Consider the following 21,135-nt stretch of genomic DNA (forward strand, 5'->3'; position numbering starts at 1 on the left):
AAATAGACATTTGAGTTTTGGACATGGCATGATTCATTTGATTTTGGGCTTCAATATTCAGAAGCAAAACACATGGCTTGAGATTCCCTTTTTTATCATCATTTTAACCCTAAATTATAATGTGGATTGCTTCGTTTTCTGGCAGAGTGGAGTGAAAATCACAGAGCAGTAGAACATTTTGAAAGACATTAATCCTGACAAGTTTCAGAAGGATGCCTTCAACTAGTTCACAAGAAATTCCTGAAATATTCTCCATGCACTTTTTTAAAAAATGAAGGGTTAACAGGAATGAGGCTAACACATCACACGTGCTCCAAATTATCCAGCAGTTTACAGAAAATGTTGGCTGCAAATGCCAAAATGCCCTGCAGTACTCCAGTTTTAAACTTAAAAAAAAAAAAAAACCTTTCCAAAGCATTTTTTTTTTAATTGTCAGTTCTTAATATTTTATCTGTTTTTCTGGGGTTCCGGGGTTGGCATGTCATACTGCAAGCTTAGCCATGTCTAGGAATGGCATGGATGAATGCCAGCTGACTTGTGGACCTTTGAGCAAAACCAAGAGACTGGGAGTTCTAGTCCCACCTTAGGCACAAAGCCAGCTGGGTGACCTTGGGCCAGTCACTCTTACTCAGCCCTAGGAAGCAGGCAATGGAAACCACTTCCAAAATCTTGCCAAGAAAACTGCAGGGACTTGTGCAGGCAGTCACCAGAAATCAACACTGACTCACAGGCATGCACACACACACAAAATCATAATATTACAACAACCCAGTAAGGTAGGCCAGTGTCATTAATTTGTGTTGCAAATACAAGTCTGAGGCTCACATATAATAGCTTTCCTTATATATATAATACAGAACTACAGAAAACAAAGAAAGAAAAAGAGAAAAAAAACTGAAGAATGAAAAGATAAAAAGTTACTTAAAGGCACAGAATCAATGTCTACAGGAGAAAATAAAGCATCACGGTGTGATAACAGTTTTGATTTTATTTGGAATGTTAACTAGGCCTGGGTAGACAAACACTATGTTTTACATATCTTAATCCTATAAAAGCTAACACAATGGTTCTTTCTATGCTCTTTGGCTTTTAATATATATTTTAAAAAAAAAAAAAAGCCAAACCCTCCTAGATGATTAGCAAAAAAACAAAGATATTTTCCATGCTATGGTTTCTCAAGATATTAAGACTTTCTTCTTATTCTAATTCAAAGAAAGCTCCATTTAAAGATTCCTTTAGCTAAGGAAGAATCATATTCTCAAGGAAGGAACTGGAACATACAGGATGTAGAACTTAGTCATCACCGCCACACAAAGCCACCAGAATCTTTTCATAATCTCCCTTTGTTTCATCCTGCATGTGGGAAAAAATGAAAAGAATTCATGTCCAACAAAACCAACTCCCAATTTCTGCAGAGCATAATAAAGTAATCGTGTCCCTCCCATCCACCCCACCCCTATTTATATTCTAAAGCCAGGTTCATACAATATATATGATCCTGTCTCCACTTGTTTCGCTGCAACCACACAAAAGAAAAACTCAGTATTCCACATATGCTGAAGAATTAAAGGCTATATGTCTGTCTGTCTGTCTGTCTGTCTGTCTGTCTGTCTGTCTGTCTATCTATCTATCTATCTCAGGTCTAATTGACTCAACTGGACAATTTTTCAAGTCCTGGAGAAATCCAGAATTATATTGAGATACGATCATTAAGAACTGAAAATTTTGCTTAGTTAAAAGATATTATGGATTTATTTAACACCTTAATACAGACGTGGCACCAACTGGCTGTGTTATTCTATAGTTGCCCATCATTTCCAGAGGGCACAAGATCTGAAATGGCTACCTTGTTCTTAAAACATGCACTTGAGACACAGATGCATTAAAAACTGTGCTGATATACGGTCTAAACATTAGTAAAGATAATAAAAAATAATAAAGAATCCATCCAAGCCTTGCCCTAATATTTTATTTTAAATAACACAATATTAGAAGCAAAGTAGCCGAAAGCAAGATTTTCTCAAAAATATATTCACATGCATAGCAAAATAATAGATATAACATTAATCTCAAATATAAGAGTCTCAATTATATGACTGTTACCCCCATTCAAATATAGTTAAAACGTGAGTAATTTCTGTCAATGGAAATAAAAATAGTGGGATCTTATTTTAAGTCCCATTGCAAGCTACACAGCTAATTAGTTCCAATTCCAATTCCTTAACCACAAGGTTTAGTTTCTTAAACTCCTATTAATTGCCAATGAAAGCAGAAGTAGCCTACCAAAATTGCCTGGCAGAGAGACACCCCATACTTTGCCTTGTAAAAACCTTTGATCTCATTCATGTCAATTTCAGAACGTGACACCATAATCCTATTCAGAGTTCTGTTGCGTGTTCCAGAACCCTGTGAAAAAAAGAATGGAAATAAACCTCATTTCATAACCCTTGATGTAGGCTATAACTGGCTTACTTCTGTTTGGCTTATGAGATATTCCAAACTGTCATTGCCTTTATGATGGGTCTCCAGACTTTCAAGTGACATCCAATAAGAAGACAAAAGAGCCACCTCAGAGAAACAGACATCCTTGCATATTCATTCAGAAACAGACATCACAAACTCCTCTGTCTACATCCATAGTAATGTAACTCAAACCACACCTGTCTGTACTAGAAATCTTAGTTCATACTCCATTGTTTATGCCGCCTGAGTTCCTGTTAGAGGGGTATCTGTCTCCACAGAGTCAGTAATTCCTTGCTGTGAACAACATAATGAACCACTCCCAAATACTGTTTGCAAGGCAGGTTATAAGATCTTGCACACTCCCAGCAGCAAACATTTGTGTGTGATCTATTCCTGCAGGAAAACTCATAGTACAATTCCTCTGAGAAGGAACTGGGATATGAAAATCCTTGCAGAATGTCCTATTTTGAAGCCTTCTAGCTCAAAATTAAGAATCTATAAAATCAATTTGGGAATTTTTCACTGAGGCTTGTTCTAGGTTTTTTTTTTTTTTTTGCTTTTGCTTTAATTCAATGAATCCAGATAATTTAGTAAACTATAGTAATCCCAACACAGACTGCTGTGTGGTTCTTCATGTCAAAAGATGCAGGTTCAGTGGGCTGGCAGCAGCAATGATCTCAGGCTAAGGCAACCTCCAGTGCTTTATAACAGAAAGCTTGCAAGAAAAAATAAATAGAATCTTTGTTGGTGCATCAAAAGAGAATTAACATTTAAAAATCCATAATGGAGTTAAGGGTGAAATTGGACATAATCCTACTGATTCCATGCACATGGATCACAGCAGACAGTAAGTATGATTAATTGGTTTAGTGTACAAGGAGAAATGCCTCATCTGACTTGGGAACAGCCCACAGGCAAAATACAGTATGTAGTCAAAGGCCAGAGCAACAGAAAGGAACCCACAGAAGTTGATGGCATTCCTTCCCATACATGCCACCCAGATCGCAAAACAATGAAAATCTATATATGAGACTGATTTTTGTTTGTTTGTTTTTCATATTTATTACACAAATTAAGGTCTTCACATATAGAAGTGGGAAGGGCTAGGCCACTTATGAAATTGATATATGGGCAGGAGGCACCATTTCTCAGTTGCTGCTCTGCCGCTGGGGAATGCTCTCCCCTTAGAATTAAGACTTGTCATGGTGCTTCTAAGATTCCAGAAGCTACCAAAGACAGAACTTTTCCAAACAGCATTTGGTTGTTCTCACCATCTTTTGTTCATTATGGAGTCCTTGAGGTACCCTGAGCTTGGTTGTTTTCTTGCAGACGTTTCATTACTTGTCTAGGTAACATCTTCAGTGAAGATGTTACCTAGCCGGGTAATGAAACGTCTGCAAGAAAACAACCAAGCTCAGAGAACCCCAAAGAGTCCACAATTCAACCCTGAGCTACATATATTCTCTTCTATTTGTTCACTATCAATTACTTACATTGATTTAATTGTTGATATTATTTGGTTTCATTATGATTTGTTTTTTCATTACCATTACTATTATATTTTATCCTTGTACTGCTGTAACTTTGATTAGTTATTGCTTGTACTTATTTATATGGACTTTTTAACTGTTATGGATGCTTTTGTCAATTGTTTTGAAAACCCCTGGCCTGAATTGATTTCCAGGACAGAATAAATTAAAAGAAAAAAATACTGTGCCCTACAATTGGGGATCCCTTCTGTCCCTTCTAAAAGTTTGAAATAAAATAATAATATTCAGGCCCATGAAGCTTGAAAGCTTCATTTCCAATTTTTGCCTAATATTGTCAGCCTTAACTGGAAATGTGGCACAAATTGATTATTCTCTTCTTCTTCTACTACTAGTTACTCATCTAGTAACATTTCTTTTACCTTCATTGCAAGATAGAGCTTCTCAGCAAAGAAAGCTGGCTTGCTTACAGCAGATTTCACTGAAAATGAAAAAGACCTAAGATTATTTATGACCATATGATGACAAAAGCAAGATGCAAGGAAGGAAACATAATGTATCTTCCAAAGGTTATAATCTCATGAATATGGAGCCAATAAAGCACACATTACAGTTATATATAGGTAACAAAAGCATTGCGGCAGGACTGGGCAGAGAAGCAGGAGGAGCAAGGGACCTTTTCTAGCTTTAAGAAATAACCCTGAATTGCTTAATAAAGTTTTATCCAAAGGGATAAAACACAGCTGGCAAGGAAAAGGTTAAACAGATACATACTCCTCTGCTTTGTTGACACAACTAAACCCTTTTCAAAATTAATTTACTTTAAAAAAAAAAAAAGGAGTCACAAGATATTCATTGCATTCTTAGATATACAACTTCACTTGTTGAGAAAGTTTTAGTACTGGTATAATATTGAGATATGGCTCTTTTTGTCACTGTCCCTTCATACTTTTGCATGCACCTAAACTCACTTATGGAATGACAAAAATTTAACAAAACCCAATATAAAAGCCTTTGCCACTATTAAAGTCACTGACTTACAATGCAGTGCAAGAACTAAGACTCCCCTGCACTCCCCGTCTTTGAGGGTAATGTGCAGGAGTGGAGCCTTATTAACCTAAGAATTAAATTAATTTATTTCTATTTTTATAGCCGCTCATCTCAAACAAGTGACTCTGAGTGGAAAACAAAGGCAGCAGAAAACACACATACAAAAATGCAAAATAAATACACAATCAGCAGCTGAGAAAAAAGCAACAATAACTGTCAAAACAACCACTTCACAGGTTCCAAGTGACACTCTGACCTCCATGCCCAGGAATGCAACCACGTCTTCAGGGCCTTGCAAAAAGCCAACAGGGTAGGGGACAATACGATCTCTGGGGGAATGATGTTCTAGAGGACATAATCTTGAACCAAATTAAGGAAGAAGGTTACATACCAAGTGCCGTCAAGCAATTCTCAATGTCTCCTTTCAGTTCAAGGTCCAGAACTTTCTCCATATCATGTTTGCTGTAATTCCGGTATCTGTTAAAAACTGAAATCAAAGAGAAAAATTGGAACAGTTTGTTAAAGATACAAATTTCATGCAATTTTCATAGGATGTGAAAATGAAAAGCCATACATAGAAACAGCCAACTGCAGTAAATAAATGCTATCTAAAACCAGATCTGTTGATACTGTTTCTTTCTAACTTATGGGATTTTTACCAGAGACCAAATCTTTCTTCTACCACTCTGTTCAGAAAACTTAATTAGAATGCTCTTCAATTGTCTTCATGAAAAGTTGTAAGTGACTGGGAGATTAGGTCTAAAGTAAAGGTACGCAACTTTTTTCAGGATAAGGGTCACACTTGGCATACCCAGGGCCATACCCCTAAAACAGACAGGACAAGAGCAAACATTTATTTAACTTATTTAAAGGAACTTACATTAAATTGATATAGAGAGCCAGTTTGGTATAATGGTTAAGGCTAGAAACCAAAAGACTGAATTCTAGTCCCACCTTAGGCACGAAGCCAGGTGGGTGAGCTTGTGCCAGTCACTCTCTCTCAGCCCTAGGAAGCAGGCAATGGCCAACTACTTCTGAAAAATCTTGCCAAGAAAACTGCAGGGACTAGTTCAGGCAGTTGCCAGGAGTCAAGACTGACTCAAAGGCATCCAAAAAAAAAAAAAAATTGGTACTAGGACAGTGTGAATGGATAATTTGGTTCAAAAGGGAGATAATCAAATGACCTTTTCAAACAAAATCTTTGAATCTATTCAAAGTGTTGACTTAAATGTGATGCCTTCAAATCAATTTTAGTGATTTGAACATTTTGTATAATTTCTGATTTTGCTTCCTTATATGGCCAAAGGTAGGGAAAGAGATTGAAATTTATTTGGGTCCTTTTTCTTTTTGGATTTGGTTCCCTTTCTTGAGTGAACTTCTACCCTTATTTAATTCTCTATTTACCTGACCTGAAGTTCAGCCCCAGTTGGTCTGTGTCCAGTCAGTTTGCAGGTCCTTAGCTTTTTCAGTCCCCCCTCCCCCCCGGCACAGCTGTTGTCATTTAACCTACTATCCCTGGGAGTTTTTTAATCCGGGGGTGGGGGGTATGGCTATTTGCATGCATGAGGTTTAAGATATACCCTGATGTTAGACTCTTCCATATATAATACTTCCAGCAGGCCCAGGAGCAGGATGGGGTGTGATCTGCTCCCTAGTAATGTATTTTTGTCTTATGATTATAGCTGAGCTTTGTTTGTCCTTTCCCCATATGTCACTGAGTATTATCATAATTTCCTTGGACTGTCCGTTTGTTTATTCTTATTATTTTGTGGTTTTTAATTCTAATGTGTAAACTGCCTAAAACTGTTTTGGTGACTGAGGCAGCCGTACAAGTTGCACACATGCATAAATAACACAACTTCTTGTCATCTGTGTAGAAGTCATGCAACTGTGTTAATATGTGCCTTTTTCCTTTAAACTGTTCATGAGCATGTGTCATTTGTAGCAAAGGCTAAACTAGCCAATGAGCAATGCCAACAAGTCTCCTAGCCCAGAAAATAAGGTGATCAGAAGACGGTTGGTTGACTGTTTTAAAAATAAACTCTTGCTAAACATCATTTTTAAAAAGTTCTTATTTTTTGTGTGGAGTTGCTACATTGATTCGTCACAACTTAGGCTGTTAATTAGATAATTTGGAGACAGCTATGATGCCCTTCCTTCATCACTGTTCTCTCTGCCTTGAAAGAGGCACAGAGAAATATTTCAAAAACTCTTAGATATCCAGCTGAAATTAGGCACAATTAATGTTCTCTAAAATGTCCACCATCCTTGCTACTTTCATCTGATTCTGCCCCCCAAAAATAAAGCAGCTGCAAGCATTTTGAAGTTTCCCTGTTATAATCTACAGCTGAATCCTTTATTGGATTGAATCTCTAATTAGTAAGATTCAAAGCTTTCTCTTTGATTCTCAAATCAGATCTTGATTGACTTGCATTCCCCCTAAAAAGTATACAGTATATGATTATACCTTATGTATTTAATAGTTTTCCCATCTATCACTATCAAGATTATAATCTGCTGGCAGGTTTTAGAAGGGGCAAGACAACATCTGAGGCTTCTGGGAGCTATACACGCTCCTGGAATCTCAAATTATGCAAGTCAGTCTTAAATGCATTTAAATATACAAATTTCTGCATTTAAATATACAAATTTCAGGGGATTATCCATTATGCAGCATTCAGCCTTCCTTATATTCTGTTACAGTATAAAGTATTATACAGTATCATTTTGCATTTTTAAAAGTATTTCCTCTTAAGACATTTCTCTTTAAAATAAAAGCATTTCACATATACAGTTTCTTGCTTTCTGCTTACCTCTTCGAAGATGTGGGTAACTTCTTGTAGTGAGAATGTTAATGAAAACATTAACATCAGTTCCTTTTTTTCTCTCTCCAGCCTCATACAATTTCTATTACAATGAAATAAATTATTCAGAGGAAAATTCCAAAATATTACATATACAATAATCAGATTCAAGCAAAACACTTTGGAACAGCATTCTTTTCAGAAGGTATTTTCTTCCTATCCTACTAGAACAGTCCAGGGACTAGATTCAGCTCATGACCTACCAACCCCAGCAAGGACGGCAGGGTAGCAGCTAATGTTGGGGTAAAGACTTCAGCATAAGCCCTACCCTCTGACACTGTGGTGTGCATTATTCCCCATTTCTTTTGTCTACATAGAAAAGTGTTCTGTGCAGGATCTATCACTTCCTCTCTTGGCCTATAACTCTTGCACAATTTCTTTAACAGACAAGGTGGTATGAGCCAGCCAGTCTGGGAAACATAGGACGGCTCCTAAAATGGATCAGCCACTGACCAGTTGGAAAAAGCAATGGCAGGGCTTGAAATCCTGCAACATAGATGGATCAGCCTGGCAAGTTAGATGAAGACCATCTTCATGTCCCATGCCCCTGTGCTCATGCCTTTTGTTAGCTGTAAAATCTAAAGTGGGTCTTATATCCTATAGCCTCATTCTGCTGGAAAATGCAGCCCCAAGTTACCACCCATATCCTACCTTCCCTCATTCATGGGGGGCATGAAAGGAATACATGGAATGGATTCACTTGTCTGAAGGAGGTCTTGTCTTGACAGACATAAAAAAAGAGATATCAAAGTAGGCAACAAGTACTCCTTACCCTTGCATCACTGTCTACCAACTCTTCATTCACATGTGGATTTTCATTCCGGTCACCCTGAAACAATTCAGCATCACTTAGTTCAGTTTTGTATATTCCAATCACAGATTACTCTTGAACCAACATGACCTTCTGAACATCACTGAGAACTACAAACCTTTGCTAAGGCAAGCAAAGCCTTCTGAAAATCTCCAGAAGTGTCTGAGGCAATGTCTTTGGCGAGATCTCTCTTAAAAACTGCAGAAGAGCAAAAATATTAAGAACAGAGCTTTAAATGTGAGCATTAGCCATAGATTATTTTCTTCCTTCCATACAACTTCTTTACTTTTACTCAACTCATTTTGCAATCTCCTTGTGTTTGCATTTTTAAATTATTTCTTAGATTTCACAAAGCAAGATGTATATGGTACCCGAAAACTATCCATGAAGAAATTCCAATTTTATCTTCATTTGAGAACTTGCAGGATATCAGAAATTAAAAAAAACTATTATTATGCGAACAGTTATTTTCAATTAGATGTTCAAAAAGAGAATATGATTTTACAGATGCCTTATTCCTTCTTGTGTGTTAGATTGACAGCCTGATCATTTTTATCTACATTTGGTGAAAACTCTAGTAGAATCTTGCAAATTATCAGCTGTTCTTTTGTTCAGATGTGCCATAAACCAGATACCTAACTTCATTCTGTATCATCAAATGAGTACCCAAAAACTTCACATTCCTAGCTAAAGAGGCATTAACAAAACAGATCTGTTGTTTTTTTAAAAAAAGGAGTAAGTTACCTTCTTGATACTGTCTGCAGATTTCCCTGATTTCTCTATTGTTCCTTGATACCATTATCTCAGTTAAGATATCTTCATCGGTTCCAAGTCCCTGTTTGGTAGTAAATCAATATATGTAAGCAAAGTTTTGTTTTGTTTTTCTAAAAGAACTTATTCCACCAAGTGCAAAGTCCAGGCAGATGCAGGAAATCTATGGCTATCAAATATTACTGAGCTACAATTCCCAGCAACTCTAGCTCTCATGCCCACGCTGGAAATTTTAGTTCACCTATATCTGCATGGGTTACAGATCACAATCATGGAATCATGAACTACAAGAGTTAAAGTGGGGCTGGTTATGTTGTTTTATTTTGTCACGCCCTCATTACCACCCATTTAGACTACTGCTATGTGCTCAACACAGGGCTGCCTTTAAAGGCCACCTGGAAGTTTCAGTTGGTAAAAAATGCAGGGGCTTGAGGGCTCACTGGCAGTTGCTGATGGGCTCTTGTTACACCTATGGCTCCCTATTAGTTTCTGAGTGCCATTTTAAGTGTCAGTTTTAATCCCTAAAGCCCCTTATGGCTTGACTCCTGCTTACTTGCAGGACTGCATCTCTCCACTGAAGTCATCCCAAATGATCCAGTTGTGTTTGGAGAAGCAGTGGGTAGTCCCCATTTTCAGAAGGTCAGAAACCTAAAGCCCAGAAGTGTTGTTTTTCCATCCCTCCAGAATGGCCTCCAGTCGGCGACTCAATTGACTCTGACATTATCCATTTTCTGGAAGAATTAAAGATGGAACTTTTCCAGAAGGCACTGGGAGTGTGTCATTGCTTGACTTCTGTCAGTGGTTTGGGGACTGGTGTTGTTTTGATGTGTTACTATGTATTATGTTTTGGTTTTGTTGTAAACCACTGAGAGTCAGTTTAGATTGCAGGATGGTATAAATCTGATACATAAATGTTAATCTGCCTTAAGGGCACTGTGGAAAAGTAGTAAACACTCCAATGCTTCTTTTTTGTCTCTCATCATTTGTCAATACTACATAGTTTCAAAGGAAAATAACTCTACATCGTTCTGTAATCCAGGTAACTCTCACTGCTTCTAACAGTGAAGCCTAGTCCTGTACTAAAAGCTGCCTCGTAATTTCTGAGTTGTCTTCTTTAGTAAAAATGTTTGTTTTTCTACCATTTCCTCATAGCACTTGAAGATCTTGCTTTTGAGCTGACTTTATTATTAAAGAAAGCAGAAGTTGCTCTTTGTTATTATGGTTGTTTTCTATTAGACATCTTTCCATCACTCCAAACCCTCCCTGCCTACTCAAGCTGTTCAAACAGAAAAAGCCTAATGGGTGGACTTGTTTTATTATATTTTGATCAATTTAAAGTGCAGTAAGCTTGCAGACCATGGCAGAGAGGACTATATAATAAAAAACAGGATGTTCACATGTCCCTTGACCTTGTAACTAAACCAGTACAGGAACACCACACTCTATCCATATCAATATCCTCAGAACTCTCTTCCCTTTGAAAAAACAGAATTTGGTTTCAAACCTTTATCAAACTGTATGGGATTTGATAGGGAAAAAAAATGCTGCAGAATTTTTCTGCAGCAAGATCCCTTGGGCCAACAGCTATGTCTCTTAAACAGAGGCACAGAAACCTGCATCCTTATATTGAAACCAAAGATTGAGGGGTGGGGAGTATAAAGAGATGAAGATCCTAAAAACAAAAAATAAGGCTACATGGAATTGGAAAACAATGAATATGCAATAACTGAACCTTAGTGTCATCCATGCCCTTCCTACCCAGCTATAGTGACTTTATCTAGAGATCTCCATATATTCTTGCCTCCAAAAAAAACTGCAGAGAAATGTTCCTTGCTGACATTATGCCACTCTCTGATTCCCCATCTTGGAAGATGGCCAGAATCTGGGATCTGGTCAGGGAAATTTAGTTGAGATTCTGGGTACAATGCTCTTTCATCTCCAATTCATTCTCATATGATAAATATAACAGGCAAGACAATCAAATATCCTGTAGGATTGAAAACCATGAAAACACCAGATAATACAAAAGTAAAAAAAGTAACTTTTTAAAAATTTCAAATATCAAACTTCTGAGCAGATAAAAAGATGAGCATTCAGCATAATTTAAAAAAGAAAAGAAGTTCTTACAGTGATAGAAATAGACAGATCTTATCTGGGCTGCAGAAATCTAGACAATAGATCTGGATTTTGCAGCCCTAGTATGATAGGATTAACAGAACCCAATGTCTGTAGTCTCACTTCATCACAGTGACTGCTTAAAACATAAATCAAAACTGCTCTATGATTGCTAGGAGGCCTTCAATCAAAATACATGAAAAAGAAGCAAGCTCTCAGGATCCAGTGTATAAAAATATAAAGCATGAGGAGAAGAGAGAAAAATGCCAGGAGCATACCGATTATACTGAAATCTTTTGAAGGAAAAAATGGGAAAAGAGAAGCAAAGAACAGAATGAATTGGAATCCCTTACAATGTAAGCTATTCTGAGGAACGTTTGGCTGGTTACCAAGAACTTCAAAGCAGGAATATTCTTGAAATGGAGTGAAGAGGATTCCATGCACCAGAAAGAAATTATATTAACTGTATTTATTCTAGCTTCTTTCTGTCCTTGCTCACTTCCCTGTGGACTTTTGGAATTTAACACCTAGTGCCTAATAGAACTTAGAGGACCAAGTGGGGAATTCAGCTCAAAACAGTTTGCATCCTACTGAGCCGTGTGATTGTCCCCAGTATTGGCTGTATGATTACAGTGCAATCGTACTGGAGTTGCATGAGCTTCTTTATCTAGCATATGTCGACTTCCAGCAAACATTCCACTCATTCTAATGACTCTTTAAGCTAAGGACAAGTTCTCTCTCTCTTTGGTACAATGTCCACCCAAGCCTTGAAAGACAAACATACCTTCATGGAGTATCTAAGTTCTTCAGCGTCAAATTGGGCAGGAGTTTTCAGCATAGCCAGGACAACATCTTCTAGGTGGCTTTTGAGAGCTTTCTTCAAAGCTTCTTCCAGAGGCTTTAAGAAAAAGGCAAATGTGTAATGACTCTTTACAGAACTTATTCAGATGATAAAACATTATTTTTCAAACAAACAAGAACATGTCTGATGCCAAACCTATCTTCTGTGTACAGGAAATAAGAACTTTATTCTTCCTGCCTCGAGGAAAAAGCTGGTTTACACTATTGTATACTCTCTTGTCTGTTGTTCTCTGAACACATGATAATCTTCTAAATAAAGCTCTTATGCTTAAGAAACAAACAGTCCTGGTAGATTTGTTAAAGTCCTTGTTGATTTATCCTTGGAAAGTGGCCTTTCTTTGCTCACTCTCTTCACACCCATTCTCAAGTGGGACTTACCTGCCTGTAGCTGGAAGATCCAGACTCTCCTTTAGATTTCATGTTCCAACCATCAACATGGTGAGGAATTTAACATTTTATTTCTTTATCTAAGCATAAAGTGAAAAGTATCTTTATAAGCTATTTGCTAAGGAAGTTGGCTACAGTACCTTGCCGTGCATCTGCTGATAGGCATTTTTGATCTGTTGCCGCTGGGGGTTGGTTCTTGTGGTCAAAATATTGATGATGGTTGCTTCATCAACTCCTAAATTATAAACAAGAACAATTTTTCATTAATACAAACATGTAGGTTCAGACTATACTGCAACCAATAATTTTATCAAAAGATAATGCTATTGCTCAAACAAGTTATCAATAATGTTTTCATCAACATACTTAGCCTAGCTGAAAATATTCTTCTTCTATTCCTTCCAACAGAACATTGGAAAGAAAAATATGTCAAGGGATATTGGAGTCTATCCAACAGAAAGACAACTTTCCAAAAAACAGAATGGAACCTGATTTGGTGTAGGTGAAGAAACCTACAAAAGTAAATTTAAGTTTAAATATGGACCAGATTCTACCAAAGGCTTTGAAGAAAAAAGTCCCCCCAATTCATCTTTATGAGATGGGCAGCTGGGCAGAATGTTACAGACTCATCCATTCTAAACCCTCCTCTCTCTTCCTTGCTGATCACATGACCAAGAGCATTCTTAAGAGGTTGGCAAGAATTCCAGAAGTCATGCTCTGCAAGCTTTTCCTAACTTTTTAAAAGGAAAGGCTTGCTTAGCCATTAACTTATTTAAACTGTTCTCCCTTGCCTCTGTTTTCTCTTAATGCACTAAAACTACTCTTGCCTGTCTTCAATCTCATCATCATTTAGGTAAATTTGATTTCTTGTATGGTATCACAAAACATGCCCCCTTGCTGGATAGGATGGCCCATGTGACAAATCCAGGAAAGAAGAAACAGAAGCAGCCAAGGAAAAAAAAAAAAAACAGCAAGATTTGAACCTACCCTGTTACAGTTTTGACTTTACTGAAACTGTCTCAATCTATTGTTTCCCAAGATGCTTAGGAAAAAGCACATGAAAATATGTGTACATTTTTATATGGACCTTTTATTTAAAAATGTGGAAATGGGCTAAATTGACATTAACACTGGAGAAATAAGAATCTGAGCAAAGATCGGAACTGACATTCATATATTTTATCTTTTCCTCCTACCTTTAGCAGTTATGGCTTTGTTTAGCGCAACTGCATCAGCTGAAGGATCAAAACTAGGATAAGCATGGACTGCTGAGCCACCTTTAGAATTTTTCTGTTAAAAATAAATTGAATAATTAAGACATTTGATTTGCTTTAAAAAATCTTTTCTTGTTCAAACCTTCAGGGTCAATTCAAAATCAATTATTAGATGCAAAATAAAGCAATCATCAGTTAGAATAACCTGGATGATACAATCATGGAAACCCATTTTCCCCATTTTTAAGGGCATATACTAAGAGGCATTCATTCTAGTAAGCAATTATAAAGAGATAGCAGGGGTTATTACTATATCTGGATCAGTCTGAAATACAAGAATAGGATTTTGACACTGGTGCATGCTTCTGCATGGATATACAATTTTCAAAAGTTCTATGAATGAAAGATCTTCCTTTTTTTACATTATGTTTTTCAACAAGCGGATAACAGTATGGTTATTACATAGTATCAGTATTTATTTCAGGCTGTTTTTAAATATGAATAACCAGAAAGCATATAAAAGCATTTATTTTACAAAGTCAACTAAAATACTGCCTCAGTATTTTGAAACTCTTTTTCTCTTGATATTGTGTATTGAGGTTGGGCAACCTGGTAATTCTGTCTCAGAAAGAGAAAGGTCACTCTCAAATCTCTTTTGGCAGCCCACATTTGTCTCATCATTGCTAAAAAAAACCAGCAGGGCAGTTTCCTGCTGTTATGAGGTGAAAAGCATATCAAAAACATAATACAAGACCTAAAAATAAGCTTAACGCCATTTAAAAAGAACATCACTACCTACTCAAGTATCACAGGGAAAAAGAATAGGGAAGTGTGCCTTTCCCCATGTATGTGCCACAACCCTACCCTTTTGGCATCATTGCCCCATTCACCATCTTCAAACATATTAAATGTGCTTATTTACAAATGTTATGTTAATTTCAAATTTAAATAAATGTGAGTTAAATTTAAATACTTACATAAAAGGATCAGCAAAAGGCTGTCCATCCCAGGACTTATTGGTAAAAGATCAGTTGCAGAACAGAAGAAAAAATAAATGGGAAAAAACCGCTACTGGTTATGGGGGGGAGTTGAACAGATTGACTATTCAAGGAAGGCGTAAAGAGAAATGTTGGAAAGAAAAAGGAAGGGTTATTTCTGGTTGATCCTCTTCCCTACAACATCTTAGCACAGCTCTCATTCATGTAACTGTACTTCCAACATTTCATTTGTAAAGTCAAATTTATTAGTCTTTAGAGAAACTTACAATACATTGTTGCTCCTCATCATCCATAAACCTGGCTTGCTTCAGGAATTCTGATACAAAGGCCATCTTGATTCAACTTTCTGCAAAGGGAAAAGACGGAAGAGAATAAAGTGACAATTTCCCCCTCTTTTCTTTCTTTTGCTTTTTCATTCTGTAGAAAAAAACATGTACATGTTTCAGGCATTCTAAGAATCAGGAAAGTCAAGGAGGATTCTTCTCCCTCTTCCCAAAAGAAAAAGCCAAATTCCAATACATCTGGAGGGCACCAGGTTGGGCAATAGCATATTTATTGATTTACTCTGCCACGTTACTGGAATTAGGAAAGGAATGACAAGTGGTTAAAAAGCCACTGAGTTAACTGAAGCTAAGATTTGTGGTGCATCTTAAGTTCTTCTTGGTTTCAATCATGAATAGTTTTATTAAGACATAATTAGAAACATACCATTCATAATTTTTTACGAAAAATGTTTAGCATTAGCAACACTTTGCTGCTGTTTTTAAATTTCCTCCACTACTCTACCTATCTAGGGGAACAATCAATATCTCTTTAAGGATGTGCAGAATTGTGCTGCATTTCTGAAGACATTTTACCATTTATTTATTTACAGGACTTATATGGATGCCTATCTCATACAGTGACTCTAGGCGGCTCACAACAATCCATCAAACATAGTTAAAAACATACCCTTCCCCCCAGGCACCAGACCAAACATCCTCACAGTTCGAACCCCATCCTAGCCCAATGCTTGGGGGAAGGGCTAGGTCTACACAGCTCTCCAGGGTCTAAAAGGGTAGGGGTCCTTCTGATCTCTGGTAGAAGGTTGTTCCAATGGACTAGGGTGGCCACTGAGAAGGCATGCCTCTGAGGTCCCATCAGATGACAATATTTAAGGGAGGGGACCTGGCGAATACCTACCCTATCTAACCTAGTAGGATAGGCAGATACCCTCATGGAGAAGTGGTCCCGCAAGTAACCTAACCACATGCCACCTCCTGGGAAGCCTTAACCAGGCAAGAGGAACATGGGTCCAGATACAGGTGGCAGAGCTCACAGCAATAAGGACCCTGTCCACTTCCTCAGGATTGACCAGCTCAAACTCTTCCCAGATAACTAAGCTAGGATGTGCCTCAATCACGTCCACTGAACATGCCTAGCCACAGTCCAACTCCAAATGAAGCCGAGTCTTTATCCAGCAGATGCCTAAAATATTCCTCACAGTGATCCTGCAAGGGCTCATGCATGCCCCCCCCCCCACTTACCCAGGAGGCCCTGGTCACCCGAAACAGGGCTGCTGGCCAGCTATTTGTGGACACAATAAGAGAGGAGAAGCACGCTTTGCCATTCTTACTGCCACAAGTAAGTCCTAATAAAGGCTTGTACTTGTGCTTGGTCAGCTTCATCCCTCATCTTCCTCCAGTGGCACTCTAGGCATCTCTTGTGTCATTTCCCTGAACCCAGCCATAAACCCAGGATCCTACATAATCTGTACACAGAGATAGTGCACACAGGGGCAATCTGATCCAAGGTCCTTGTTGTGTGCTCATTCCAGGCCGCAATTAAGGCTTCAGCTAAATCGTGCACCAGAGCCTCAGGAATAACTCCAAGCCTCCTCTGATACCCTACTGGGTCCATCAGTTGCCTGGGGCAGACCGATCAAATAGGCCCAACCTACCTGCAGTGGGGGACAGCTGCAGAGAACTCCAGGGCCAAGAGGGAGTGATCTCTCCATGGCAAGAGACTGATGTAAAAGTCCCCTAACCCCAGATTACCTTGCCACTGCCCCAAGACAAAGACCAGATCCACTATATGACCCCCTCTTTGAGTTGGGCTGTCAATAAGCTAGACCAGATCCATGGCTGCCACAGTGGCCATGAACACCCTGGCCACCTTTGACTCTAGGCCCAGGAAAGCCAGGTCGAACCAGAACCGTAAGCCTGGGAAACTCCATTGCCAACTCTGCCATGGAGTCCAGGAGCTTGGGCAGGGCTGCTGCCATCCCACAGGAAGCAAGGCAGGCAAGCAGCAAGCCCAATTGACCCCTGCAAATGAACTTCACAAAGAGAACCTCGCATCCAGCTATGCCCAGAGCAGCTCCCCTAAAGGCCACTAGTCACTCCCAAATAACAATAGCCACCCCACTACTCCTGCCCCAGAGTTACAGCTGGTGTCACACTTGAGAGGAACACTCCCTTTTATGCCCAATCAGGTCTCAGTAATGCAGGCCAAGTTGGCTCTCTCATCCACAATCAGATTATGGATGAGATGAGCTTCACTGCATGCTGACCTGGCATTAAGCAGCAGCAGCTGGAATCCAGGGCCTCCAAGACTCCAGATATCAGGCTTTGGGGCTGAGCATAGGGGGCTGGAAAGTGACACATTGTTAGCCACTGGGTCTGCTTTCCCTGAGAATGGCCCGCCCCTGTCTCCAGCCATATCTCCCCATGCCCATCAAAACCTTAATGCCACGCCCTGCTCAATCTCCACTGCCACCCCACCCCTTCCTGCCCCATAAGCTAATGGGCTCATCCCAAAACATCCAGTTTCCAACATCTTCCATCCCTAGCAGGAGGGTACATCCCAACCCCAGCACTTCTGCCTTGCACTCAGTGCCTGTGCCTGGGGCGGTTCCTCCCTCCCAGCTACACAGAATAGTCTGACTCTCCTTCTCCCTCCCCCTCCACCCGGGTAACAGGAGGAGACTTACACTCAACAGGCCCAGCGACTTGGGCTCAGCACACACACACCCTGGTCTCTCACATGAGGGCAGGAGGCCAGCACAACCCCACTGTGCCCCCACTTCCGAAACAGTTTCTGAAACAATGGAGACTGCCAGTATGGCTGCTGGTCTATGTGGCCAGTCAAGCGACAGCTGCAGGATTTAGTCCCATTCCTGCTCTGTTTGTGTTTATGTATTACAGCTACACGCACTGTAAGATCCAGCCAACCTGTACATTTGGTGGATAGACTATTACATTACTTTCATGACAAACCTTTGATGTTGGCTGGAGAAACCGTTTTGGAATTACAGTTTACCCACAATGGTTGCATAAAAATAGTAGCAGGATCAATCTTACACTGACTAAAATGAGCATTATTTAACAGACTTAAGAGTACTTTCGGTATATTTCAGAAAGCATTTGGAAGATTTCTACCTATTCACTCAGAAGTAAATCCTACTAAGTTCCATTTCATTAACAGGTGCAGTTAAGATTCAACCTGGTATGCAAGTTCCTTCAAAATGAAGGGACAGCTATTTTTTTTCCGTCACCCTGCAGGACTCCTTAATTCTCGTGCCACTTTTCTTGGATGGCCAAAAGGCAACAGAAGCTTGAAAAACCTGTTCCCCCCTCCATCCCTGAAAAGCATTCGATAAGAAAGAAGGAGCGTCATCCACTTCTGAAAATAGTTGTGAAAAATACAAACAGGCTATGAATAACATTCTGCAGTTCTTAATCATATATTAAAAATAACTGCTAACAAATTAAAAATAATTAAACTTATTTGCCTTTTTGAAAAACAGGTCACATTTTATTTTTGGTGTGGCTGATGTTTGCAAAGGAATAAACATTTAACAGTTGAGAAACAGTTAAGCAAGCTTTCCTTAACCACAGGGTGTATGTTTTTTTAAAAAAAGTTTCCACATAAGAAGCTGGGCACATTTTTTTCCTCTTAACTCATACTTTGGTAGATAAAAATAATTCTGCTTTCCATGGTAACGGAAAAGAACAGGAAGAAAAAAATGCAGAGTTATTTAGCATTGAGCTAGCTGGTGTTGCAAACAACTGTAACAGCGTGCGTACTTTAGCCGTTTTAAACCCCTTCTGCTCCCTTGCTCAAAAATGCAAGCAACATAATCACATATACATATATATATATATATATGAATAATCCTATAGCTCTACATTAACTTAGAAATAAGTCCAAGTAAGTTATACTCCAGAATAAATAAGAAGCTGCATACTTCCACACTCATTAATAAATGACAAATATCTAAAGAGCCATACCTTTCCCCTTTTCAGAACTCAGAAACAGTATTTTCTATGGTGGGAAATGAGTCTGTGGAAAAACTAAGTTGTGGTTCCTACTTTTATAGACCCATCCGGAAGCCACACCTAGCAACCAGTGCTTACTACTAAGAGGCTTGTGATTGGTTGCTCTGGGGCAGAAGGCTAAACACAGGACCTTGTCAAAGGCAAGCCTTCCAAACAAACTATCCACTGGCTTGAAGAAAGCGGTTTCTGAGCTAATGCAGAAACTGCTGGGAGCGGGGGAATAAATGTTGTGTAAGGTTCTTAGTGATGCCTTTAAGGCAATGGCATTTAACTGTTGAAATGCCTTGATAGGCTACTACGATAGTCATGATTTATACACCAATATATAGACAAATGTCTGCATAGGCTTACCTTAAGATAGGATATTCTGTTACAAGTCCCTTTCTGTTTCAGGATGATCTCCCATACTTCACACTACATAATATAAACTTTCCTTCCTTTTTTGTATTCACCAGCTGCTGTACAAACTGCAGTTGATTCAGTATAGAACTTATATTTCTACTCTCCAAGGAAGCTTTGGGCTAATCAAATCATACCAACGTATGATAAGAATATGTACCAGAATCATTTCTGTTGAAAATGCAGGATTTGCACAACATTATGTTAACATTGGGAAACTCTGAGGCAAAAACATAGGAATAAAAATGCTGCAGGTTTTGTCCTGATCAGCTTTTCCCTCTGGATACCCTTCAGGTTCATTGGATTTCAACTTCCATAATTCCTATGTGCCATAATCTTTGGCCTGGAAAGTATGGGGTTGATAGCTACTACATCTGCGATATAGCAAGGTGGGGATGTCCATCCTAGATCACGTGCCCCTATCACCAAGACACTACCTCACAAGCCACCTAAGTACATAACCCAACCTCTTTTCTTTTGCAACTTATTTTCAAGCAAGATGGGACTTGCTGTTTTGCTTTACTGCTTCTGTTAAAAATGAAATTTAAAAAGTTTAGAGTACAAAGCTGTAAAATAGAGAATGACCCTGTGAAGTCTTACCCTGACCAAGATAAGTGGAATAGAGAAGAAAAGACAAATCTAAATCTAAAGCTGAGCAGAGAATGCTGTCACCACTGCTGCTCCGTTACAGGGAATATGGAGCACTGTAAGATTTTTCAGGGAGAGGTAAGCTGCACACCCAAACATTTTGATAGCAACACTTTACTAGCTCTTGGATGTGCAGCTGCTGTCTCTCCCTCTCCCCCTTTCTCTCTTCAAGGAAATTTAGGGAAAACTGGCAACTATCACTTGTCAAGAGGATAAATGTGTCTGTCAAAAGGCAGTAAAGAAAACAAATGAGCTCAGGGTGGTATTCTGGGTTCATCTGCACTCCATCATTTCCAAACTTCAACTTTCACCATAGACAATTTCTGGAGCAGCAGGATCTAGAATAAGAAAGTGAGGGAAAGTATCAGTTCTTTGATGAAGAAAGTAGCCAAGAAAGAAAAAGATAGCATCTCTTTTCTAATTCTAATTTGCTGGCAGTAGAAGTAAGGTGAGTGTATAGCTTTAAGGGAGACATGGACATTTCACCCTAGGCCTCTTCAAGTGTTATGATTCATGTGGTTATAGCACTGCAATCTTTGATAGAAAGTCAACAGTCCTTGGGACTTCAAGACCTCTGTCCTGGCCCCCTCTATGTTCCTAACTGCCTCGCTCCTCCATGTAAGCATGTCAGAATGATTAAAGGGTGAAGAGTAGCTTAATATATATTGCTCTCTATTGAAGAAATTGAACAATCATAGTGCAAAATTGGGATTGAAAAAAATCATGGAAGTAGACAATTTCTCAATTG

At 38.8% G+C, this 21,135-nt stretch overlaps 1 protein-coding gene across 1 annotated transcript; it reads right to left on the reverse strand.

The window, feature by feature from the left end:
* Positions 1 to 1,087: 1,087 nt before the first annotated feature.
* ANXA1 (annexin A1) lies at positions 1,088 to 19,428 on the reverse strand. Its single transcript, XM_007425301.4, has 13 exons — positions 19,293 to 19,428; positions 15,288 to 15,367; positions 14,006 to 14,099; positions 12,950 to 13,044; positions 12,346 to 12,459; positions 9,420 to 9,510; positions 8,794 to 8,873; positions 8,637 to 8,693; positions 7,814 to 7,907; positions 5,392 to 5,487; positions 4,373 to 4,431; positions 2,284 to 2,406; positions 1,088 to 1,353 (listed from the first exon to the last, which is right to left on the reverse strand). The coding sequence occupies exons 2-13, from the start codon at positions 15,351 to 15,353 to the stop codon at positions 1,294 to 1,296; spliced, it is 1,029 nt and encodes a 342-aa protein (XP_007425363.2). The 5' UTR covers positions 15,354 to 15,367; positions 19,293 to 19,428; the 3' UTR covers positions 1,088 to 1,293.
* Between the last annotated feature and the right edge of the window lie 1,707 nt (positions 19,429 to 21,135).

This window comes from Python bivittatus, unplaced genomic scaffold (assembly GCF_059951505.1).
Source record: "Python bivittatus isolate LINGU-HERP-01145 unplaced genomic scaffold, Pbiv_v1 ctg000850_np1212, whole genome shotgun sequence".
NCBI lineage: Eukaryota > Metazoa > Chordata > Lepidosauria > Squamata > Pythonidae > Python > Python bivittatus.

Bases quoted from the DNA above. Each gene is read 5' to 3' on its own strand.
- ANXA1 (XM_007425301.4), bottom strand. From the start codon at position 15,353: ATGGCCTTTGTATCAGAATTCCTGAAGCAAGCCAGGTTTATGGATGAT. The intron at 8,874-9,419 runs GTAACTTACTCC...GCTCTTCTGCAG, and splicing joins CTGCAGACAGTATCAAGAAG to TTTTTAAGAGAGATCTCGCC. The intron at 1,354-2,283 runs GTAGGCTACTTC...TCCCACATGCAG, and splicing joins CTCTCTGCCAGGCAATTTTG to GATGAAACAAAGGGAGATTA.